The sequence below is a fragment of the Zalophus californianus genome, chromosome 9 (assembly GCF_009762305.2).
Source record: "Zalophus californianus isolate mZalCal1 chromosome 9, mZalCal1.pri.v2, whole genome shotgun sequence".
NCBI classification, from domain to species: domain Eukaryota; kingdom Metazoa; phylum Chordata; class Mammalia; order Carnivora; family Otariidae; genus Zalophus; species Zalophus californianus.
Window position 1 is genome coordinate 124,490,678 of NC_045603.1, and position 24,534 is coordinate 124,515,211.

General features: G+C 34.6%; 1 protein-coding gene across 15 annotated transcripts in view; it reads left to right on the forward strand.

The window, feature by feature from the left end:
• The window catches only part of TRDMT1 (tRNA aspartic acid methyltransferase 1), a 56,369-nt gene that overhangs the window by 18,629 nt on the left and 13,206 nt on the right, over nucleotides 1-24,534 (forward strand). For 7 of the 15 annotated variants that reach the window (XM_027595228.2, XM_027595215.2, XM_027595216.2 and 4 more), the window contains exons 2-6: nucleotides 9,602-9,711; nucleotides 20,358-20,434; nucleotides 22,652-22,723; nucleotides 23,342-23,407; nucleotides 24,188-24,257. In XM_027595228.2, coding sequence (XP_027451029.1) covers nucleotides 20,397-20,434; nucleotides 22,652-22,723; nucleotides 23,342-23,407; nucleotides 24,188-24,257 — 246 coding nt within the window. In that variant the 5' untranslated portion in view covers nucleotides 9,602-9,711; nucleotides 20,358-20,396. The remainder of the gene's footprint in view (nucleotides 1-9,601; nucleotides 9,712-20,357; nucleotides 20,435-22,651; nucleotides 22,724-23,341; nucleotides 23,408-24,187; nucleotides 24,258-24,534) is intronic. The other 8 variants (XM_027595225.2, XM_027595224.2, XM_027595223.1 and 5 more) reach the window with 2 other exon arrangements.

Below are 24,534 nucleotides of genomic sequence, written 5' to 3' on the forward strand. Positions count from 1 at the left end.
TCATCCCTTCTCCTTCTCTGACTCTAACCCTCCTCTATCCTTCTTGTGATCACACTGGGCCTTACCTGCATAACCTGGGATAATCCCCTCTTTTTAAGATCTTTAATCATATCTGTTGCCAGGTAAGGTAACGTTGTTGCAGGTTTCATGGATTAGGATGGGAATAGTTTTTGGTGGGGGCGGGGGGAGCTCACTGTTCTGCCTACCACACCTTAGAATATGTGCCCAAGTATAAAATTGCTAAGTCCAAGCAGTTTTGGGGGCTTTAGATACTGCCAAACTGCTCTCTCAAACACTGAATCCTCCACTGATACACCTGCAGTGAGGGTTCCTGTCACCCCGGTCCGTTCTAGCATTTGCTATTCTTAGTTTAAAAAGTCTTTGGACTTCTGATAATAATCACAGCAAAAATTTATTGAGTAATTAGTATATGGCCAGCACAAATGTAAACTTTATAGGTATTAGCTAATTTAATCCTCAGAAAACCTTATGACATAGGTAGTTTATTATCTCTGTTCTCTCACTTTTACAGATAAAGACACTGAGGCTTAATGAAGTCAGGTGACTTGCCTAAGTCACACAGCTGGAAATCGTGGAGCGAAACTTCAAACAGGCAGAGAAAGAGCTAGATAGCTAGATATCCATATCCTAAATCTTTCTGAGGACCTGTGAATACACACACACGTGCACACACGCACACACACACATACTGAATAAAGAATCTCTGTAGGGTGTGCCTATGATTGGTTTGATTAAAAAAAACAGTGACAGCTAATATGTGTTGAATACCATGTGGCTTAATGGCAAAAGATTTGCAGAGAAATATATAATCGGGAGGAGACTGAGAAAAAATAAGGAATGAAGTAATTGAAGTGCTTTTTACTCTAGGGTCTTAGGACAGATTTTACTTTCTGGTTCAGTTCAAAATTGTAAACTTAATTCTTTTTTATTTTTATTTTTTAAAAATATTTTATTTATTTGAGAGAGAGAGCAAGCGAGAGCGAGAGAGCATGAGCAAGGGGAGGGGCAGAGGGGGAAGGAGAAGCAGACTCCCAGCTGAGCAGAGAGCCTGATGTGGGGCCCAACTCCGGGATTATGACCTGAGCCACAGGCAGGCAGACGTTTAACTGACTGAGCCACCCAGGTGCCCCTAAACTTAATTCTTAATTTCTGTAGCAGAAATTCGGGATAGGGTTTAAAACTTTATGAAGTCAATAATGATGAAAATAATAAGCTTTAAGGAAGGTTTACTATATATAAAGCAAAGAGGGACTCAGAATGGCAGGACAAATTTAGAGAGGAGTTTTTAGTTTAATTTTTGGGATCTTTATGTTTGATAACATAATTCTATTTTTACAAGTCTTTTTTCATTCATAGTGATTAGATACATAGTACTAATGCTTATATCATTTCTTCATTGATTTCCATGAGTATATCAGAAATGATCGTCTTTAAAAAAAATGATCATCTTTTAAATTAAAAGAAAATATCAACAAAGAATGTTTTGATATATTTATAGTGATGAACCATTCATAGATGTTCGTTCATTCAAAGCAAATTTATGTAAAACAAAGTCTTTGTTGTTTAAACCTGTAATAGGCTGGATCACATGTGTTTATATTGCTTATTTCTTAAACCATTTAAATAAATGTTTTTAATCACTGGTAGTGCCTTTAAGAGATTAAGAGGAAGGTCTTAAATGTCATGGGAAAAATGGAGAAGACAGATTTATATCCTTTGAATTCTAAGTATGTAAATAGGTAGCTTTCAACTCATTACATTTTTGGCCATAGGCCATATTTGTTGATCTCTAAAGAACTATAGCAATTTAATTCTTTTTTTTTTTTTTAAAGATTTTATTTATTTGACAGAGAGAGACAGCCAGAGAGGGAACACAAGCAGGGGGAGTGGGAGAGGGAGAAGCAGGCTTTCTGAGGAGCAGGGAGCCTTATGTGGGGCTCGATCCCAGGACCCTGAGATCATGACCTGAGCTGAAGGCAGCCGTTTAACCAACTGAGCCACCCAGGCGCCCCTAGCAATTTAATTCTTGTTTTTTATTCTCTTGACTGTTACTGAGTTGGTAGGATAAAATAATGCATTGAATTATAACTGTTTACTGGTGTGTGTGTGTGTGTGTATGTGTGTGTGTGTGTGTGTGTGTGTGTGTGTGTGTGGTATTACAGTTTAATGGGCATGTTTTGAGAATGTATCCAAACCTTTCTTATCTGTCCTTGATACTTTCCCTTTGTGATTTCTCAGGGTCACGACCAAGAGAAATATTGAATTCTTTTGTTCCAAGATAAAAATAATTTTATGTTTGTTTGCTTTTCACTGATTTTAAAAGCATTCCATTCTTATTGTTAAGAAAAAGACCCAAGTAATCAAAAAAGTTTAAAGAAAGAAAAAAAATTACTTCTAAATTCCTTTTACCGCCAAGAGATAGCCCCTGTCAAATTTGCTGGTTTTTTTCCCTTAATATGGGTACAGACACATAACACTATACAAAACTTGGATTATTACTGAACAAGATAGTTAGTGACTTTTTTTGTGTGTGTGGTTAAAAAATCTGTATCACTCTACATCAGTATATATGGGTATCATTTTTAATATGACAGTCTTACACTTACATTGTCCAACTATCTCCTTAGCATAAGTTGTCACAAGTGGAATAGTTGGATGAATGATAGAGGAGCTGAATCTGTATACACTACAGCCAACATGAAGGAGGGCTCATTTTTTCAAGCCCTTGCTCGTACTAGACAGTGTTCATCTTACAAAAGCTTTCCTAGTCTGATAAGTAAAACTGATTAATGTGGATTTCTATCATTATTGGTGAAATGCAGCATCATTTTATGTTAATTGATCATATGGAATTCTTTATTTTGAATTGCCTGTCATTGAAATTTCCATTTTGACCATTTTTACTTTTAGAACTTGAATTTTTTAAGAATTAATAAGATCATTCAGCTGAAAATACTATATGCTCCTTAAAAAGACATTGGGGCGGGGCGCCTGGGTGGCTCAGTTGGTTAAGCAACTGCCTTCAGCTCTGGTCATGGTCCCAGGGTCCTGGGATCGAGCCCCGCATCGGGCTCCCTGCTCGGCGGGAAGCCTGCTTCTCCCTCTCCCACTCCCCCTGCTTGTGTTCCCTCTCTCTCTGTCTCTCTCTGTCAATTAAATAAATAAAATCTTAAAAAAAAAAAAAAGACATTGGGGATACAGCTTACAGAAGGCTGTCTGCATATTTGTTGTATTTAGAATACATGTATAGGATAAAATAGTTAGGTAGACCCGTAATGAAGTCCTTGACTCCCAGGTTGGGACTCCTGCAAATATTGCTTCAATTTAGGACACTTGGGGAGTGTTTGATCAAGAGAAGTGTTTCTGTTTTGTAGCTATATAGTGAATTAATTTCTTATTCACAAGGCTTTTGATGTTCATGTTGTTTTGCTTGCCAAGTTGGAATTTGAAATGCATTTCCTCTTAGTGACAAATGATATTTAAGTGTGTGTTCTCTTAAATGCCTATTCGAACTGTTATTTCCAAGTTACAGAAAACAATCCAAACTGGTTTACATAAAAGTTGTAAATACTCATGTAATGACTAAGATCAAATATAGGCTCGGTTTGGGGTACAGCTTAAAGGGGCTCAAATTGTGTTACCAGGAACCAGTTTTCTTTCTCTCTGTATCTGTCTCAGTTTTGTTCTTTCTGGATTGGGTGCGTTTTTTTAAGAAGATTTTATTTATTTATTAGAGAGAGAGCAAGCATGAGCAGGGGAGAGGGGCAGAGGGAGAGGGAGAAACCGATTCCCCACTGAGCAGGGGGCCCAACATGAGGCTTGATCCTGAGACTCTGCGATCATGACCTGAGCCGAGGGCAGAGGCTTAACCAACTGAGCCACCCAGGCATCCCCCATGGGTGCATTTTAATACACTCTCCCCTTACTGCATCAAGAAGGCTGTAGTAGCTGAAGGTTTATCTTTCCTTCAAACAAAGTAGAATTTAAAAATAAGCCATCTAATATCGCTTTCCAAGCCTTAAAACTTATCAAAACTTGATGGAAGGAGACATTCTTTATCTTAGGACAATAAATCATTTTAAAACACCAAGCACCTTTTATAAAAAGGGCTTATGAACGCTTAGTAATCATTAGAAGATCTGTTGCATGAAAGCCTGAGAAGTTAAGGTTTTGTCCTCTCTTTAGTAATCATTATCAATATTTATAGTTTGACCTTTGTTTTATGTCAAGAACCACAGAGGCTTTTGGGTAACACTTCAGCCATCATTCCAAAGGGAAACCAGAGCTTCCTTAGTGGTATCTTCATGTCACCTTCTAATCAGTATTATGATAAATCATCTGAGGAAGTCTCGCTGTGCAAAAATATTTAACAAGAGATTACTGGGGTTAGGAAATATGTGAGGCTGATTATCACTGTTCCAGAGTTTCAGTGGTTTTGCTTTTGAGATTCTGAGTGTACGTACCATGGTGGTGTTATTAGTGCTGGTATTTCTATTAATATTATTCATATTAGATTTTTTTTTTTTTAGATTTTATTTATTTATTTGACAGAGAGAGATACAGCAAGAGAGGGAACAGAAGCAGCGGGAGTGGGGGAGGGAGAAGCAGCAGGCTTTCCGCGGAGCGGGGAGCCCGATGCGGGGCTCGATCCCAGGACCCTGGGATCATGACCTGAGCTGAAGGCAGACACTTAACGACTGAGCCACCCAGGCGCCCCTCATATTAGATTTTTGAGTTGTTTGTTGAATATATGATTTTGATTGGTTTTCCAAAATTTTTATATTCTCTTAAATCAAGCTTCCAGAGTTTTTCTCCTCAGGGTAACATAGATGTGACTTTTAAAAAATGATGAAGAAATAACATTATATGGTGACAAATGGTGACGACACATCGTGGTGAGCACTGAGTAATGTATAGAATTGTTGAATCACTATGTTATACACCTGAAGCTAATATTGTATGTCAACTATATTCAATAATAAAAATTAAAAAATAATGAAGAAAGTATTTGCTTGGTAGAAATTCACTTCATAAGGAAAATTTGGGGGGACATCACCTTTTATATATTTTTTTCACCTTTTATATTAAAGGAGGAATTCTTGTACCTTAGAGAAAAACAGTGTTGATTTAATTTTAAAACTCCCCTGAACTCCATAAATATAAACTTTATATATCTATCCCTGTGGGTCTAGCAAAATGCTTGGCACACATTACTCAATAAATGTTTTTTGAGTTATATTGATCCGGTCTAAACAGGAATTGAACCTGAAATTCTCTTCTCACCACCTGCACAGACACACACACACACACACACACACACACACACACACACACACACACACACACACACACACACACACACAGCCATCTAAACAACTGAGGAACTGTTAGGATCAGGTTCATGCATCTGTTAGCATTAGGTTCAAATGTCAATAATAGAGACATCCAATGTCAAATGTCAGTAATAGAGACATCCAAAATAATAGTGACTAAAGAAGGTAGAAGTTTGTTTCTCACATAAAGTAAGTCTAGGAGCGCTTGGTGGCTCTGATTTCAGCTCAGGTCATGATCTCAGGGTCTTGAGATCGAGCCCCGTGTAGGGCTCTGGGGTCAGCGGTGAGTCTGTTTGAGATCCTCTCCCTCTCTCTCTCTCTCAAATAAATAAATAAATCTTAAAAAAAAAAAGTGAGTCTAGACATAGTAATCTAGGGCTGCTATGGTGACTCCATGAAATCCTTCAGGACCTCAACTCCTTCCAGTTCTTTGCTTCGCCAGCTCTGTAAAGTGGCCCTTCTCTTCATGGACTGACATGGTGATTAGAGTGCCAGCCATTATGTTTCTTTTTCAATAGTAGAAACAAACCATAGTAAAAAGGCCAGAAAGCACAAACTATCATGTTCTTCTTCTTTCTTATACCTTTGTTCTTTCTCAATGTCCTTTTCAAAATGGAGGAGACAATCCTCCTCTTCTCCAAATTGCATTGTATTATCTGGCATAGGATCTTTATTTTCCTTTCCATGTAAATTCAGTGTGCTCCTTTTTAAACATTAATTTGATACCTTTTTCTCTGGTGCCACTTCCCCAGCTCTGGTCTGTGCACATATCTCAAGTGGTTCCTGTCCACTCTCTGGTTGATGGGCCCTTGTATTTAGTTAGATCTTAGAAACAACGATCTAGTGTATGTCTTGACCCAAAGTAAGTTTTTTGTTGTTTACTGTTAGCTAAACTTCTAAGGAGATTTTCTAAGGAAATTGGGTGAATTTTGAAGCTTATTTTAAATTTTATTTAATTCAGAGAAATAATTTATTTGCAAGTTTTGAAAAGCAAGAATCTTTAAAGAGAAATAAGAAATATACTTTGCCAATAGGGATAAAACATTTAGCAATCACTTTAAATTCAGAATCCTTTCAGATCTGCTTTTGCTTAGTACTTTTATTCTTAAGCTGTCATTTTGAATGAAGGAAAATAGACATGGGTTATGATCCACTGATCTTCCATTTCACAACTAGATGTCAGTGTTAACATACCTGATTAGGTATCTCAGGTATGATCATAATGAGCTCATTCAAGTAATTACTCACCTATCTGAGATACAAATCAGAAAATAAATGATAAAGAAGAAAAAGAAGGAAAAAAATAAGCTACTTTCCTTATTTCAAAATGGGTTGGTTAATTTTATATTTACATTTTTAAAAATTGAATTTTTCCCCACCTTAATAACTATGCACAATTAAACCTTCTGATTTATTTGGTTAGGAAAGGCAGATAAGAGTGTAAACTTGTACCCTTTCACTACTACCAACCAGAAGTTCTTCCCTTCAACTTTTCCAGAAAGAGTGATCAGAAAAAGAAGGAAAATTATTGCTATTCAAATGTGGTATGTGTGTGTGTGTTTGATTCTTGCCTACTTCAATAAGAGACATACATGAGAGCAGGAATTATGCATGTATTGCTGGTGACATTTCTTGCATCTCCCTAGAAGGTCTCTCTTAGTATAACTAACTCTGCCTTTTTAAATTCAGTCCTCATGTAAACAGGAGTATGATACCCCTTGTCTTTTCCTTGTAGATCCAATCTGACAATCTTTTAACATCATTTATATGCATTTCTCTAACTAGAGTGTTGTACCTTTTATACCCACGCTTCCTGTTGATAAATATGCAATGAGAGTAATAACTGAAATATCATGAATAATATCCAGGGAGAGCAGTAGATCAGGGTGCTGAAAACATATCCCTACCCTCCATGCTACTAAAAGATCCTGATGGATTCCCTCTCCCCTGCAAGAATTACCTCTCTTGCATGATTTAAGTAATAGAGCTCACTTATGCAAAATTCTATTGAGTTGGTATTTTTAGTTAAACATTTTCAAAATATGTGTACATGGCTTGACAAAGAGTTTTGGAGGCTGTAGATTTGAAGTATACAGTAGAAAATATCAAGACAACTTGTCTTTGGATCTCAATTTCAGATTTCGACAGAATTGACAGGTTTGCTTATTTACTTATTTATTCATTTTATTTAAATTTTCGTCAGTTAACATACAGTACAATATTGGTTTCTGGAGTAGAATTCAGTGACTCATCACTTACATACAACCAGATTCGCTTTTTTAAAATGGTCATTTATAAATCTAACTTTTTCCTTAGAAACACATCCGTACACCAGAACAATTCTGTTTTGAAAAGGCAAGTTGAATTATTGTAATATCTTAGTACATTCATTTCTCATCACAGAAATAACTTTTTAGGCCATGCACTGGATCCTAATTTAATAACACTCTAAAATAATGCAATAAACAACAGTGCTTTTGCTTACTGACTTTTAAAATCTGTTGTTTTCTGAGAAAGAATTTTTGGTTCATCGGTTCTTGGATAGCCACAAAAAACATTTACTTGGCAGTTGCTTTATGTAAGTATTTATGTCTTTCAGGCACAAAATACAAGAACATAAAATTAATTGTTGATTGTGGTACAGATTCGGCACATCACTGTGTATTGTCAGTCAGCCTGAAAAAAGAGAAAAGTCATATTAACCAACTACAGGCAGTCCCAGATTGCTGCATATATAGTGGAAATGCAAGCAGGCTTCATCATGCTAATGACAAGATATCTTATTTAACAAAACAGTAAAATAATTCAATGAAGTTTATGTAATTCTGAGCTCTCATACAATGCTTAGTAGTAACTTAGTTCTTGATTTGAATTATAACAGGTTTGATATTTTGCAAAATAATCCTTATGTACTAATTTTTTTATTTGTTTAAAAGCCTTCTTGATTTATGTTTCCAGATTTCTCTGATACCTTTGACAAAGGTATTATTTATAACTTTATACTAAGGCAAATAACTAGTTATTGATTCTAAACTCAGTTGGAGGCAGCTATCTATGATATTACTGACTGGACCTCAGAGTTTCCAGTGACCTGCATACAAGGCAGCAGGGTACCTAGGAGATAACTGGTTCTGGCTGAGTGTCTTGAGCCTAGTAGACATTCAGCAAATATTTACTTAGAGATATTTATGCCCTTGTTTTGTCTTGGACATCATCTCTTTTAGGCCTCAGTGTATGGTTGTGATTATTTTCTGAGTGTGTGTGTTTACCCCATCTTCTGAGATCTGAGTTTTAGTTCTGGTGCCTGCTACATGAGCCCTAGCTCCTTATATCTAAATTCTTTTTTTTTTTAAGACTTTATTTATTTACTTGACAGAGAGAGAGAGAGAGAAAGAGAGAGCACAGGCAGGGGGAGCGGCAGGCGGAGGGAGAAGCAGGTTACCTGCTGAACAGAGAGCCCAATGTGGGAACTCGATCCCAGGACCCTGGGATCATGACCTGAGCTGAAGGCAGACGCTTAATGACTGAGGTGCCCCCAAAATTATTTTTTTTTTAGCAGCAAGAGAGAAGGGCAGTGAGGGCATGCTCTTGAAATTATTTCCCTTACTCCTTTCTGTGCTGGTCTGTTAAGATTTTTAATTTTTAGTCTATGTAGTTTTTATATTTGGACACCAATTAATTGTTCATTTTAGTTAAAAACTTACCTAAACCTTAAACAAGTGAATTTTGTGGTATGTGAATTATATCTCAATAAAACTGTTGTTAAAAACCTTCCAAAATTTATGTGAAAGCATTTTTAGTGATATTGGGAAGCAGCTTTGTATTAATGTTAGAAGGTGAGGAGCAAATGGTAGTTGATTTATGTAGAGTTCCAAGTGATATGGTTTTTAAAAAGATACTTCCCTTTTCTATTTTTGGTTTGTTTTAACTTAGGAAACTTTCTATTTAACTCATAAGTGTACATCTTAATGGAGCGAGGAAGGCAAATATAAGAGATAATGACTAAAACATTTAAATCTTATTTTTAGCATCAGAATGCTATTTAGAGAGATGAACCAGAAATATGCAGATATTCCATTTCATGCCTAACTCCCTGGCCTGGTTGTCCATTGGAAATCTGAGATCTAGCTAGATAATTGAGGAAGTGAGGAAGTGTACTACAAAATTCTGGATTTTGACTTTTCTGTAAAGTGATCAAGTTGATATTAAGGACTTCACATTTTAAGGTATTCCACTTATCATTACAGAAAGCTGTATACCTGCACGAGTGGTGGCTGCCATTGATGTGAACACTGTCGCTAATGAAGTATACAAGTATAATTTTCCTCACACACAGTTACTGGCCAAGACAATTGAAGTGAGTAATGTTGCTTATTGTTTTAATAAGTATATGGCAAGGAAAGTGTGATTGAAAAACACTGTAAGATACTGATTTGTGGTGTCTTCATTGGAGGATAAATCATATATAAATGAGAAAGTTTAGAAGGGAATCAACATTTTATAATCTATAAGAAGATTACATGCTCTTTTTGGCCCTTATTTATTTTTAATTTTCAGTTTGAGAGAATGAGAATGAGAGAGGTCAGTATTTTGGTCTCCGAGACAAAGGACTGAAATGTAAAAATATGCTTGACTTCTAAATGCATGGTTCTGTAATAATATTAAACTGTTTAATTCTTTACTTTCAAACAATAGTCATGCACAATACATATATATATAACAGGAGTAAAAACAAGAGAGGCAGTCACTGACTATTACTTATTGAATGCTTCTTATTTTAGCAAGCCTGTCAAAATTACAGGTTAAAAGTAACATTGATGAACTCTGCAGAAGTATTTAACACTGATGTACATTGTTATTTTTTAAATAATATGAAATTGTGTTTTTCTCCATTTTCTTGTGAAAAATTTTACAGCAAATTTCTCATGAAACTATAATTTATATACAGTAAACTGCACTCATTTGTGTGTAGTTTGAGTTTTGACTACAAGTGTGTAACCACCACAGTCAAGACTTAGAACATCTATCCCCTCTGGTGTTCCTTAGTGTCCCATGCCCAGGCAACGACTGATCTGCTTTCTGTCATTACAGATTAAATTTTCCATTTCCAGTATATCACAAATAAAATCATGAATGTAACTTGCTCATTTAGCATAATGTTTTTTGAATTCATGCATGTCGTTGTGCATATCAGTAGTCTGTTCTTTGTTGTTATTGCTGAGTAATGTTCTATACAGTGAAATATTATGTACTATAATGTATATATCCAGTCACATGATGTTAGACATTTAGGTTATTTCCAGTTTTTGACTATACAAAAATGTTGCTGTGAACATTCATGTACAGGTTTTTGTGTGGACCTTTTGTTTTCATTTCTTGTAGATGAATACCTAGAATTGGAATTGCTGGGTCATATAGTAGGTTTCTTTAATTTTATGAGAAAATCCTGTTTTCCAGAGTGTTTGTACCATTTCACATTTGCATAATCAATGTTTAAATGTTTCAGTTGTTTCACATCGTTACCAGCACTTGATATTGTTAATTTCTTAAATTTTAGCCATTCTAGTGAGCCTGTCATGCTGTTGTGATTCTTTTGTGTGTGATGATTCTAATTTGCATTTTCCTGATGGCTAAAAATGTTGTGCATTTCTGTGTCTTCTTCTGTAATGAAATTTTTTGCCCAATTTTTATTATTTGGTGTACTTGTAATATCATCATTTCATTGTAAGACTTGTTTAAGTTTTCTGGATTCAAGTTATCTCTCAGAAATGTATATAACAAATATTTTCTCCAGTTCAGTAATTTGTCTTTTCATTTCCTTAACTGTGTTCATCAAAATGCAGAAGTTATTTATCTTTCTTTGTTTTTTGATCACATTTCTGTGTGTTCCAAAAAAATTTTTGTTTACCCCATTTCCCCCCCCTTCTAGAATTTTATAGTTTTGGCTTTTCCATTTAGGTTGATGACCCATTTGAAGTTACTTTTTGGTGTAGTTTGAAGTAGCAGTCATTTATTTTTTTTTCTAAGTGCATAGAGCATTGTCCTGGCACCATTTTCTTTCTTTCTTTCTTGTTTTTCTTTTACCATTTTCTGAAATGACTATCCTTTCCTCAATTTCCTTGACACCTTTATAAAAAAAATAGGTCATAAATGTGTGTCTATTTCTGGATCCTCTCTTCAGTAGTATCTGAATGTTTTCCCTTAGACCAGTAGCACACTCTTTTGATTATTATAGCTTTATAATACGTATTGAATTCGGGTACCATAAGTTCTCAAATTGCTGTTGTTTTTTCTTTCAAGATTATTTTGGCTACACTCATTTACATGTCTGTGTAAATTTCAGAATAACCTTGCCAATTTCTACAAAAAGGTATTTTGATTGGAATTCTGATTGGTTTTAAAAGAATTGGTATCTTAATAAAATTGAGTCTTTTCAGGCCATGAACATGGTATCTCTCTTCATTTATTTAGGTAGTCTTTAATTTATATGAGTAATATTTTGTAATATTTGTTGTACAAATCTTGCACATATGTTAATTAATTTTTCCCTAAATATTTGTGGGTTTTGATGCTATTGTAAGTGGTATTTTTAAAATACTACTATTTCCTATTGCTAGCATATAGGAATACACTTATTTTTGTTTATCCACCTTGACCTTCTATTTTGTGACTTTGTTATATTGACTTATTCTGATAGCTTTGATTTTTTTAGGATTTTTTTCTACATACACAATCATATTGTCTGAGAATAAAGAGTTTTACTTTTCCCTTCCAATCAGTGTGACTTTTTTTCTTGTCTTATTGCATTGTCTAAGACCTTCTATACAGTGTCGATTAAATAGGATTACACTGGATATTCTTGCCTTCTTCCACTTCTTAGAGGCAGAACATTCGGTCATTTACCATTTGGGATGATGTTAGTTAGTAGATTTTTTATAGATATATTTTATCAAGTTGAGGAAATTTCCTTTAATTACATTTTCTGAGAATTTTTATAATGAATGGGTTTTGAATTTCATCAAATGCTATCTTTCTTGCATCTTTTGACATGATTATGTCATTCCCCGTTTATTCTTTTAATATGGTGATTATATCAATTTCTGTTTTTGAAAGTTAAGTCAATATTGCCTTCCCAGGATAAATTCTACTTGGTAATGATCTATTACCTATTTTATGTAATGCTGGTTTCAATTTGCTAATATTTTGTTAAGTATTTTACATTTAGCTTCATAGGTGATTTGTTATTTCTCCTCAGTGTTTTAGTATGGTTTCAGTATTAGGGTTATATTAACCTTACATTTTTTGGAAGAGTTTGAAAAACAAGTATTAGTTCCTCTATAAATGTTTGATAGAATTTAGTTAATGAGGCTATCTGGGCCTGAAGTTTTCTTTGTGGGAAGGTTTTAAACTATGAATTTAATTTATTTAATTGCTAAAAGACTAGTGAAGCTTCCTATTTATTTTTTATTTAGTTTTAGAAATTTGTGATCTTTGAAGAAATCCATTTTATCTAATTTGTCAAATGTATTTGCTTGATTTTTTCATATTTCCTTATATCCATTTTCTATATGTGAACTCTATAGATGTACCATAGGTCATTCCTGATGTTAGTAATTTGTAAAATGCTAGTGAAGCTGGAAGCTTACCAATTTTATTGGTCTTTTCAAGTAAATAGCTTTGGATGCAATTGATACTATCTATTGTCCATTTGTTTACTATTTCACTAATTTCTGCTCATCTTTATTATTTCTTTCTACTTTGCATTTAATTTATGTTTTTTAATACTTTTTGCAGTGGGACTTTAGATGAGTTACTTGATATTGTTTCCTTTTTCTTCATATAAACATTTAATGCTGTAGATTTTCCTAAGTTTTGGCTACATTCCACAAATTTTCATATGTTGTGTTGATTTCATATAGTTTGAAATATTTTCCAATTTCCCTTCTGATTTCTTCTTTGGCCCATGTGTTATTTATAAGTATGGGTTTCAATTTCCAAATATTCATAATATTTTCCAGATATCTTTCTGTTACTGATTTCTCATTTCTGTTTTATTTTGGTCATACTGTGTATAATTTCAGTTATTTTAAATTGTTGAGACTTGTGTTATGGCCCATAATTCAATTTGTCTAGTGAATGTTCTATATGGTATTGAAAAGAATATATTCTTTTTTTATGGGGTGGAATGCTCTGTAAATGTCAGTCGGGTCAAATTGGTTGATATTTTTTGTATTTTTTTGTAATTATTTACAAATGTAAATAATTTAATTACAAATTTAAAAATGTAATAATTTTTCTGTATCCTTACTGATTTTTTCTATCAGTTGCTGAGAGAAGGGTGCTGTAATTTCCAACCATAGTCGTGAATGTGTCTTCCTTCAGTGTTGTCAGTTTTTGCTCCATTTTATCTTAAAGTTCTGTTATTAAATGTTTACACTTTATAATGTTTTTGATTGAATGACCCCTTTATCATTATAATGTCCCTTTTTTCCCCAGATTTTATTTAAATTCTAGTTAGTTAACATACAGAATAATACTGGTTTCAGGAGTAGAATTCAATGGTTCATCACAACACCCCATGCTCATCATAACAAGTGCCCACCTTAATACACATCACCCCTCTAGCCCATTTCCTGCCCACCTCCCTCCATCAACCCTAGGTTTGTTCTCTATTTTAAGAGTCTCTTATGGTTTGTTGTCCTCTCTCTCTTTTCCCACCTCCCATATGTTCTTCTGTTTTGTTTCTTAAATTCCACATAAGAGTGAAATCATGTTATTTGTCTTTCTCTGACTGACTTATTTTGCTTGGTATAATACACTCGTTCTTGTTTCTTAAATTCCACATATGAGTGAAATCATGTTATTTGTCTTTCTCTGACTTATTTCGCTTAGTATAATACACTCTGGTTCTAGCTACATCGTTGCAAATGGCAACATTTCATTCTTCTCGATGGCTGAGTGATACTCCATTGTGTGTGTGTGTGTGTGTGTGAGTGAGTGTGTGTGTGATCGTCTTTATCCATTCATCAGTTGATGGGCACTTGGGCTCTTTCCATATTTTGGCTATTGTTGATAATGCTCCTTAATGTCCCTTTTTAACTCCAGGAAGTATTTCTTGTTCTGAACTCTACTTTTCCTGATATTAATATGGCTACTCTGCTTTCTTATGATTAATGTTTACATGTTTATGTTTTTCCATCCTTTAAATTTTATCCTATTTGTATCTTTGTATTTAAATTAGATTTATAGTAGACAGTGTATAGTTGGGTGTTGCTTTTTTATTCAGGCTGACAGAGTCTACCTTTTAATTGGAGTGTTTTACCATTTACATTTAATCTTGTTATTAATATTTTTGGATTTAATTCTACTCCCTTGTTACTTGTTTTCTATTTTTCCAGTCTGTTTTTTGTTTATCCCTCTTTTTCTGCCTTTTGATATATTAATACTTTATTATTCTCTACTAATGGCTTATTAGGTATACCTTATTTATATTTGTTTTATTTTCTTAGCGGCTACTCTAGGGTTTACAATATGCTTGTAAACAGTTTTCTTTGGGATTTCTGACCGAATGTGGCATAAAAAAAGATACTTCTATTCCAAAACTCTATCCTTTTTCCTAATAGAAATAAGAAAAGAAGGGAAGGGAGGATGGAAAACCATCATTAATAAAAATAGGATTTAGAGATAAGCCAAAACAACAAAGAAAATTATGAAGAATAGTGTCCAATGCAGTGGAAATGGGACAGAACTGAATGAGGATGGCAAAATCACAGGCAAACCTCTACATATTTTGTGCAGAATCAAGAAGGAGAAAATGGCAAGGGAGAAGACCAAATACACCTGGCAGTTGTTTGTTCTAAGTCAGGAGAAGAGAGATTTGAAAAATCCAGATCCCTGAGCTGAAAGTGCCATTGCAACTGCAACAGACTTCCTGCTCGCCCTGAATGCAAGATCATGGGTTAGGGACAGAAGCGTGCTCTTAGGTTAAAAGCTAGTGCAGGTCCTTCCCAGAAACAGTGTGGCCACAAAGTACCTATTGCACCTCATCTTTCAGCAAACTCCTTGATTCAAGTGGCCTCCATTAAAAAATGAATAATAATGAGAAAGGAACCAGTTTGAGGCTATACTAATATTGTACTTTAAAAATAAGGTACGAAATGTAAACAAAAAGCAAAATATACAACAGAAAATTATGTTAAGAAGCCGAAGAAAATTTCAAACATACATGCCTCCATGAGCTTCAGGCATTAAATAAAACATGGTATCTTCAAAACAAGAACTCAAATAAATAGATACACCAGCTCAAAAGCAATGATAAGACAGTGATTGGACTGGAAAAATATCAGTGGTCAGGGAAAAAAGAAAGAGGAGAAAAATAAAACCATTATAGAAATGGAAGTCAGGTCAGCATAGCAAAAAGTAAAGTGGACAGTGCTGCAAACAATCATAAAGGACAGAGCTTGAGAAAAAGAAAGCAAAATAAAACGGAAAAGAAATACAGATCAAATGTTGCAGAATAAATGATAACTACTGAAGACAAAAATGATCTACAGTAAAAATAATTAGTATCTCTGGCAAAGACAATAAAATAAATGGAACAAAAATATTAACAGAAATAGAGGGAAGAAGTTCCTAAAATAAAACCTACAACAATTCATGAACTGTAGTACTCGTGGGCCCTTATTGAAAAAATGACCCATTCACTTAATCTAACTAAGCAAGAGATGAATCCAAGAAGAGAGCGCAGGAATAAAGCTACCATGTCAGGAAAGAAATTATGGTTAGAAAACTGGGTAAAAATGTTGTGAATCTTTGCAGTGTAGAAATAATAACGTGACTGATGTAGGAGAAGAAAGTGAGACTCAGAAAAGTATGTGTATTTGAAAGATAAATGAAGCTATGGATTTTTAGGACATTCTTTAATGTCACTAGGAGCTTAGCTGAGCTGGGAAGAACAGAGTAGCTAATTAAAGCAGCAAGACAAAAATAAAAGAGTAAAGCCTTTATCACTTCCTGTGGTGATATAAGCATATCTGTAAAATAAGAGAAAACGCCAGGGCCCCCTGCTCCATTTCCACACGCCGCAGCGCACTGGGGGAGAGCAGGTGGGTCAGCACAGATGTTGGGGAGTCCTGGCCTTAGGGGAAATTGTAAGGGAGGAGGGCTAGGAAGGGAAAGTGCTGAGTACCAGCCAGAGTAGGGAGAAGTGTCTTCCAGGTTTCCACCACCTTCTCCCATAAGGAGGTCTTGGCAGAGCTGCGTGCAGTGGACCTCTGGCCAAGGCCACAGATAAAGAGAACTAGACATGCAAATATATGAAGAATGTGCTAGCCAGGGCGTCTGAATCCTTGACCCTAAGGGCCTGCAGAGACTTGATGTGCTGACCGTGTTCTAGTTCTGGAGTGGGAAGGGCAGCTTTCCCTCAAGGCCTGTGGGATGAAGCCTTTGTAACTGCCCACAGTCAGGCCTGAAAAATCACAGAGAGGGTTATAACCAGGAGCAGAACTCCTTGGGTATAAAATAGCTAGCAAAATAAAACTAAAGTCTGTAATTCATCTAGGTAGAAAATGAGGAATTACTAGTCACTACTATATAAACTTCACGTGAGCAGAAACCTTGTGTCTTGGTTCATTGTTGTCACAGACAACAATGTTGGTGGATCACTTTCTGAATGTTGTTGAATGAACAACATATTGTAGCTAAAAAATGGACAGATACCAGGCAAATGGTCACAAATGATAACAGTTTCAGAATAGATATTAGTTAGAATGGATTTCAAGGCAAGAGCATTTAAGAGTCATAGAAAGTTACTTTATAATAATGATTAATATAGTCCTCAATAAAGATCTGATTGTCGTATTTATGCACAAGATAACATCAGAGTTCATAGAGCAGGAAATGGTAGGAAATATCCACTCAGTTTTTATTGGATACTTACTATAAGCCACAAAATAGGAAAATCATTATCTTATGAATATGAACTCAGTAATTCTAAGTAAAATATGACCAAATAATCAAGAGCACATCAAAAGAATAATGTAGCATAACTAAAATGGATTTTGTTTTGGAAAGTATAATAGTAATTCAGTACTTAGGAATTCTATTACTATTATTCAACATGTTAATAATTGGAAAGAGCAAAACTATGTATTAGAAAATATTTGACAAATTGCAGGGTTTTCCAATAAGTTTAATCTCTCAATAAAATTAGGACAAATGCATTCTACTAGAGATGTGTATGTCATTTACTGGCTTTGTGTGTATGTGTGTTTATATTTCTGTTTAAACACAAACATGCACATATATCTCCCACTCCAGTAGCATGCTACATGGTAAAACTTGAAAAACATTCTCACTAAAATAATGAATAAAACAAGGATGTCTACCTTTGGCACTGTTATTTAATGTTGTTGTGGACTGTTAGGTAAAGTACTCATGCAGGAGAAATAGCAGATAAATATTAAGGAGGATTCTAAAGAATAATTGTATAGGCCTGGAAAACAAACAACGTACTGTCCTAAAAATAGTGTGAGGAACAACTAGTGCATTTAAGGACGCTGTTTACAAAAATATGATAACCAGTAGCTTACTATATATGCAAACAAAGGCCTGTTAGAAAATATAATAGAAGAAAGTTTCTATGTATAGTAGTAACAAGAAACTTACAAACACTGAGAAATAAGTAACAAGAAATCTGCATGACCCATGTGGAATAAAAGATACTTGAAAATTGGAAGTATGACTGAATATTGTACAAATGTCAGTTCTCTTTAGATTAACTAAAACTTACCAAAATTGTCAAAAGTTGTTTTCTAACCTACCAAGTTTTTCCTAAAGTTTAAATGATAATTACGTATGAGCATAGCCAGGAGACTTTCTGCAAAAACAAGTAATAAAGCTAGTAAGAAGACCAATAAAACTGCTCATCAACATGTGATGAACAGTGCTACCACACTGAGCTGACCTAATGTTCTCTGAAAGCAAAGGTGTTTTTATGACTTGTATGGCCAGGTTATCAAAAAAGAATAGATTTCTGTTAGGTTGCAAATACCAACTTATTAAAGATAATTTGTGTATCTCCGTAACTACTTTCTTGAATTTCAACACATTTTAATGCCTTCCAATGCCAGGTTAAATAAAGTTGTGAATGGTTTGACTAATTATTTCTTGCATAACTGCCCTATCATTTGATTTTTTAAAAAATCACTATTTTGAAGAATCCTTTAAAATTGTTATTTTTTATGCCAACCTGTATTGGAGGCAGTAACTGTTTACTTCCTTCAGATTCTAGACATAGGATGCTCCCGATGTAAAAGATCATTGTTTTGTTTTTACTTTAGTTTTAGAAATGTAGCTTTAATCAATCCATATTCAGTTAGGACATCAGTAAGTTGCTTATCACAATAGCCCTGTGCTGACAGGCTCTCTAACTTGGTAGGATGTGCTGTCTGATTGTACTGCTTTGCCCCATGTTTTCTGACAAGACTGGTCAGTGCATGATTTTCACATTGTTTTCCTGAGAACCCCGGGATTCAGAGGTGCAGTAGGAACTTTTCAATATTTTATTTTGTTCTTAGGTTACATACACACCTTAAACTACTTCAAAGCCTGTGGTTTAAAAATGATAGACACATACATTCAAACTTTTAATACAACAGAGACAACCGATGTGTTCCCCAGGTTAATTCACTCTTTACAGAACTCAGAATAAAGCTTGTCCTGCCTTATTCATGTCATTGAACTTCTTAAAAATGTGTCATAATTAGGAAAGTTGTAATTCTAGTCTGGTTGCTTGTTTCTGGCTAAGGATTTATACTAAGAGTGCTTAATGAGAATTGGAAAACCCATGACTTGTTTCTGTGTACAGCAGACCCCCTTATCCACGTGGGACTACATTCCAGGGCCCCCAGTGGATGCCTGAACCCTCAGTTGGTACTGAATTCTGTGTATATACCATGTTTATTCCTGTACATACATACCTATGATAAAGGCAGTTTATAAATTAGGCACAGTAAGAGATTAACAATCATGATAAAATAGAACAATTGTAACAATATACTTTAGTAAAAGTGTTGTGATTGCAGTCTCTCTCTCTCAAAATATATTGTACTCACCCTTCTTATTGTGGTAGTGTAAGATGACAAGATGCCTACATGATGAGATGAGGTGAGGTGGATGACGTAAGCATGGTGACGTTAGGGTTAGACTACTGATGATCTGACCATAAGTCAGAAGGAGGGTCATTTGTTTCTGGACCCTGATTGGCTGGGGTTGACTGAAACTGGGAAGTGAGACCACACATAAGGGAAGGACCACTGTACTGTATTTATCTTCTGATATATAAAAGAGAAGCAAAATAGCATATTTTTCAACTGCTTAGCCCAGTAGGAATTATATTGATTAATCTTATCTGTTACCTTTGGAAGTTTTTTGACTACACACAACTGTAAAACAGTATAATTATTGTGGATATCTGAAAACAGGACCTTTTTTCATTTGGTGATATTTTAACAGAGACCTACATGGAAGGGATGGTGACTGGTCAGTATATCACATTTCCTAAATAAAAAATATTATTGATAGAGAGGTGTTAAAATTTTTTCTTAGGTCCTATGCTAAAAATTCATTAATTATAAAATGAAGTTCTCTATGTTTGACGCCAGAAACACAGTGGTGTTAGACTTGAGGTGTCACAGAGGCGTGAAACACTTAGGATTCAGGAAATTAGCGTTCCTGCTCTGCTTTGGCCAGCTCTGAGTCTTGGGGGAAGTCACTTAGTTTTTCATAGCTTTGATTTACTTCTCCAACTTCCTTTGTAAGATTGCTTTGGAAAGTTAGTTTAACTGAAGTTAATTTGTTAAGTGTTTATATAAAGTTTTGAGTATTATAAATGAAACTATTAAGGGTTATAATTTCTGATATATTCAGTTACAATTAGCATTTTTCCTTCTTCCCTATTCTATGCATCTTTTTATATTTTTCCCCCAAATGTTCATTCCTTAGGGCATTACGCTAGAGGAGTTTGACAAATTGTCTTTCAATATGATTTTAATGAGCCCTCCCTGTCAACCATTCACCAGGTATGTATAATAAATATTTTTCTGTTGAGGAAGAGTACTTTCGAGGGAATTAAACCATAGTTTCAAGCATGGACACTTTGAAGACTATTAGCTGCATTTTCATAATTTTGACAATTTTCATAAATAATTCCCTTTACTCATATTTATAATTCAGCTTTAATCATAAAGGAAATAGCAATTACTACCAAATGAGCAAAGCAGTTTGGTCAATAAAAGATATGCAGAGACTGTATGGGACCTCTTTTATACCTACCTAAGATACAATATTTATTTCTGGCCTAAGTTACCTCAGATTAATTAAACTAATGAGTATTCAGGAGTTATCTTTTTAACTGATTAGTAAATTTTCATAATATTAAATTCCTAAATTACTTAACTGTAAAATTTAAATCTAATCGAGAATGCGTTTGTGAATTTTATGTTTCTCAGAATTCATATGTACATCGAGTATTTCTGACTTTTTATAGCTATTTGCAATTCATTTTTTTATTATGTAGTATTTATTTGGCTGTGTGTTTCAGTGAATTATATCTTAGGTGAAATCTTGACTAATCCATCTTCATTTAGATATTTTTAATTATTTTAAATAATCGTAACAATCCTCTGTCTTACGTGGAGAATGCCATTTAATTTAACAAGCCTATGGGATAGGTGTTAATATTTTTAAGGCCATACAATTAGAAAATGTTAGAGCCAGGATTTATCAATTATTTTATACATTCCTACTTAAATGTATAAGATGATTTTAAGTGGGGTATCACATGTAATAAATATTCTAATTTAAATGAATATTCTCATGCTTAATTTCCATTTAAGTTTTGCTTTATTTAAACAACTCTCTAGGAAATTAATTCCCCAAAGATTTATTGTGCACTTATAAGCCAGGCATTGCTTTTGATACTGTAGTTCCCATCCTCAAGGAGCTTATAGTTTAAGGGAATGACTGACAAATAATTATCATATAATGTGATATAAGCTATATAATAAATGAATGCTGGAAGTGCCATGAGAGCACAGAGGAGAAAGTGGCTTGCTGCATGCCAGGACACAGGAGTTCTTTGAGAGGCAGTATCTGAACTGTGTCTGAAAGCAGAGGGCATTCCATGTGAAGATGCCTCCAAACATATGTAAGCATATGGCCCGTTTAACTACAGTAAGTAGGATGTACAGAACAGAATGCAGCCCCAGCACCGTGTAGCCTCATCCATTACTGCGTGGGGCCTGCTGTGTCTTCCCTACTACCAGCAGCCCAACTCCAGCTGCTGATGGCAGCAGTAACTGATTCTGTAATACTGTCATCATTGCAACACCGAGAGGAAAGGGACACGGTGAGAAGAACCCAAGATTTCTGAGGTATCTCTTCAAGTCCACTCTAAGTGTCTATCTGAGCCTCAGATCCACAGATAGTTCTGGCCCTGCTGGAAGGTATGAGGGAACTGACAAGTGATGTCAAGTAACTCATCTGAGGCAGTGAAGCTAGTAAGTACCCAAGTCTTAAACCCTGGTCCTCTGTTCCTACTACCCAGGCCCAATCCAAGTCTTCATTTCTGCTTGATTCTTGATCACATTGAATCTTACTTGTAAGATCTAATTGCTAGTCCAAATACAGAAATACTGCCTGTTTACATGTCCTGTTCTGACCTAGTTAGTCTAACCAAGTTGTAACTGCTGCTTGTAGAATCAAGCATTCAGGTTAAGTCTCTACTTTTACATTGGACAAAATTGTCTTAGTCTTACCTACTGTGGTCTGCTTAGATGGTGATTAGTTATCAGTGTCATTACTCTGTGTTGCCACCCTGCCCAACCAGCTCATTCATCTGAACTTTTGTTGTCTCATCTGGGACAGAGCAAAAGGTGTCATCAACCAGTTGTGTGTTTGTGTGTTTGTGTGTCTTTCCTAAACAAAGTGATTTTAAGAGAGTAATTGATTTTAGTCTCTATTGACTATTTGTTCTTCTTTGTTCTCTTCTTTGCCTCATGTAAGTCATTTGGCATATTGTTTTATAATAAGCATACTTATTAGATAGGCGAGTGTTTTTTCATTTTTATTAAGTGAATAAATACATTTTGTTCTCTATAGCAACAAAGATGATCATATTTTTTGTGAAGACCAACTAATTTCACTTCTCTCAGTTTTGATATTTTAAAAGTGATTTGGTATCTTTCTGTAAGGAAGATTCTTGGTGAATTTTATTTGTACCTTTTTTTATCCTTTAGAATTGGCCTGCAAGGTGATGTGACTGATCCAAGGACGAATAGCCTCTTATATGTTCTAGGTATTCTCCCAAGGTAAAAACTTAGATTTTTTTATACAAGCTTCCCTTAAATTTAAAACTTTGGATCTGGAAGAATGTAATATTTGTCATTTTATAGCAGTTAGCAGCTTATACATGCAGCTTTCAGATACTGAGCATGTCATTTATCTTCTTCTGCCATGACTGATAGAATAACTGCAAATGTTTGCCATTCCGCGGTTGCCACTATAGTGAGTGACAGGGAATTACAGTCTAATAGCTAAATTCTACTGCCTCTCCTTACAATATTAATGATGCTAATGTTAGTGAATGCTGTTGCCCAAAGCCTGGAAACTTGTGCTAACCCTAGAAGCTGCCATCCTATATAAATGGCAGCCCTTTGAGTTGTGCAGTTCAGAGCCTCTGTGTGAACCCATATTTTCTGATAAAGTTCAATGGAAAATAACATTTCAAATGTTAACTTCATTAGCTATGCCATTTTTATGGGGAAAATGAATAAAATATAAGTTGTCTCTAGCCTCTATGAAGTCCTTTTATAAAAAGAGTTCAGAAAATTACTTACCTCAAATCTCCCACAAGTAAGGATTTTCTTTACTTCTTACTTCTTAGTAATGACATGTTTAGAATTCCATTTGTTTTTGTTTTGTTTTAGATTACAAAAATTACCGAAATATATTCTTTTAGAAAATGTTAAAGGCTTTGAAGTATCTTCTACAAGGTAAAATATATAAGATGTGTTCATCGTAGACTTGGTATATTGTAAGAGCCATTTGGAAATAAAATCTTAAAAATAAACCCATACATCCTGACATTTTATATATATTATATATTTTATCCATTAATACTGATTTTGACTAATTAATAATATAAAGTTTCACAAAGTTAGGTTTACCTGACTCTCTCCCATTTTGGTATGTTTGAATTTTTGCAGAATGAGTACATATTTTAATGAGAATGGTATTCCTCAATTTTAGCTGCTTACATTGTTGCCGATTTCTTTAGAAGCAGTAATATTCTCAGTAAGAAACGTTCCTCTTCATAAGCATTTTCTGACCCGCAGTTAGGAGAAGCAAGCCCTGGATCAGAGCCCTTTCAGATGGTAGCCCAGCCAGAAAGTATCCGTGTCCTCGAACCGGCTGCTGTCTGACCAGTGCTCCCCCATCTGATTTGCTACAGATAGAGTTCATCCCAATAGCAGATTTATCGTCAGTAGACTAGTGATTCTAACTCTGGATAGAATATAGCCCCAGTTGGGATAAATTATCTGGCAGCTTTATTTATTTATTTATAATAGAAATCATCTCTTTTTTTGAGAAATGCAATTTCTCAAGTACTGGACTTAATAATTATGACCTAGGATCATTCACTTTCTAAACAACTTCGGTGGAGGAACAGTTTTCACATAAAATGAAGTTTATGTATAATTTTTTTATATAAGAACCCCATTTCCAACTATAGGGTGAAAGTTTTTCTTTTTTCTCTTATTCTTTCTTTTCAGAGACCTGTTAATACAAGCATTAGAAAATTGCGGTTTTCAGTACCAAGAATTTCTATTATCTCCGACCTCTGTAGGTACCACAATTATCAACATTCCTATAAATTTTCCTAAAGGGAATTTGACTCAATAAAAAGAATAGATCTGTTTTGAATAATATTATACTTAAATCTTGAAATTAGTTCAGGCATGGGTCTTACTCTCTAAAGAATATTGTACAGGCATATAGATTTATTTACACATATTTTATGGGAAATATTATATAGCTTGAAGAGAGAATATACATTTCTTTCTGTTTTTTTTTTTAAAGATTTTATTTATTTATTTGACAGAGAGAGAGAGCACAAGCA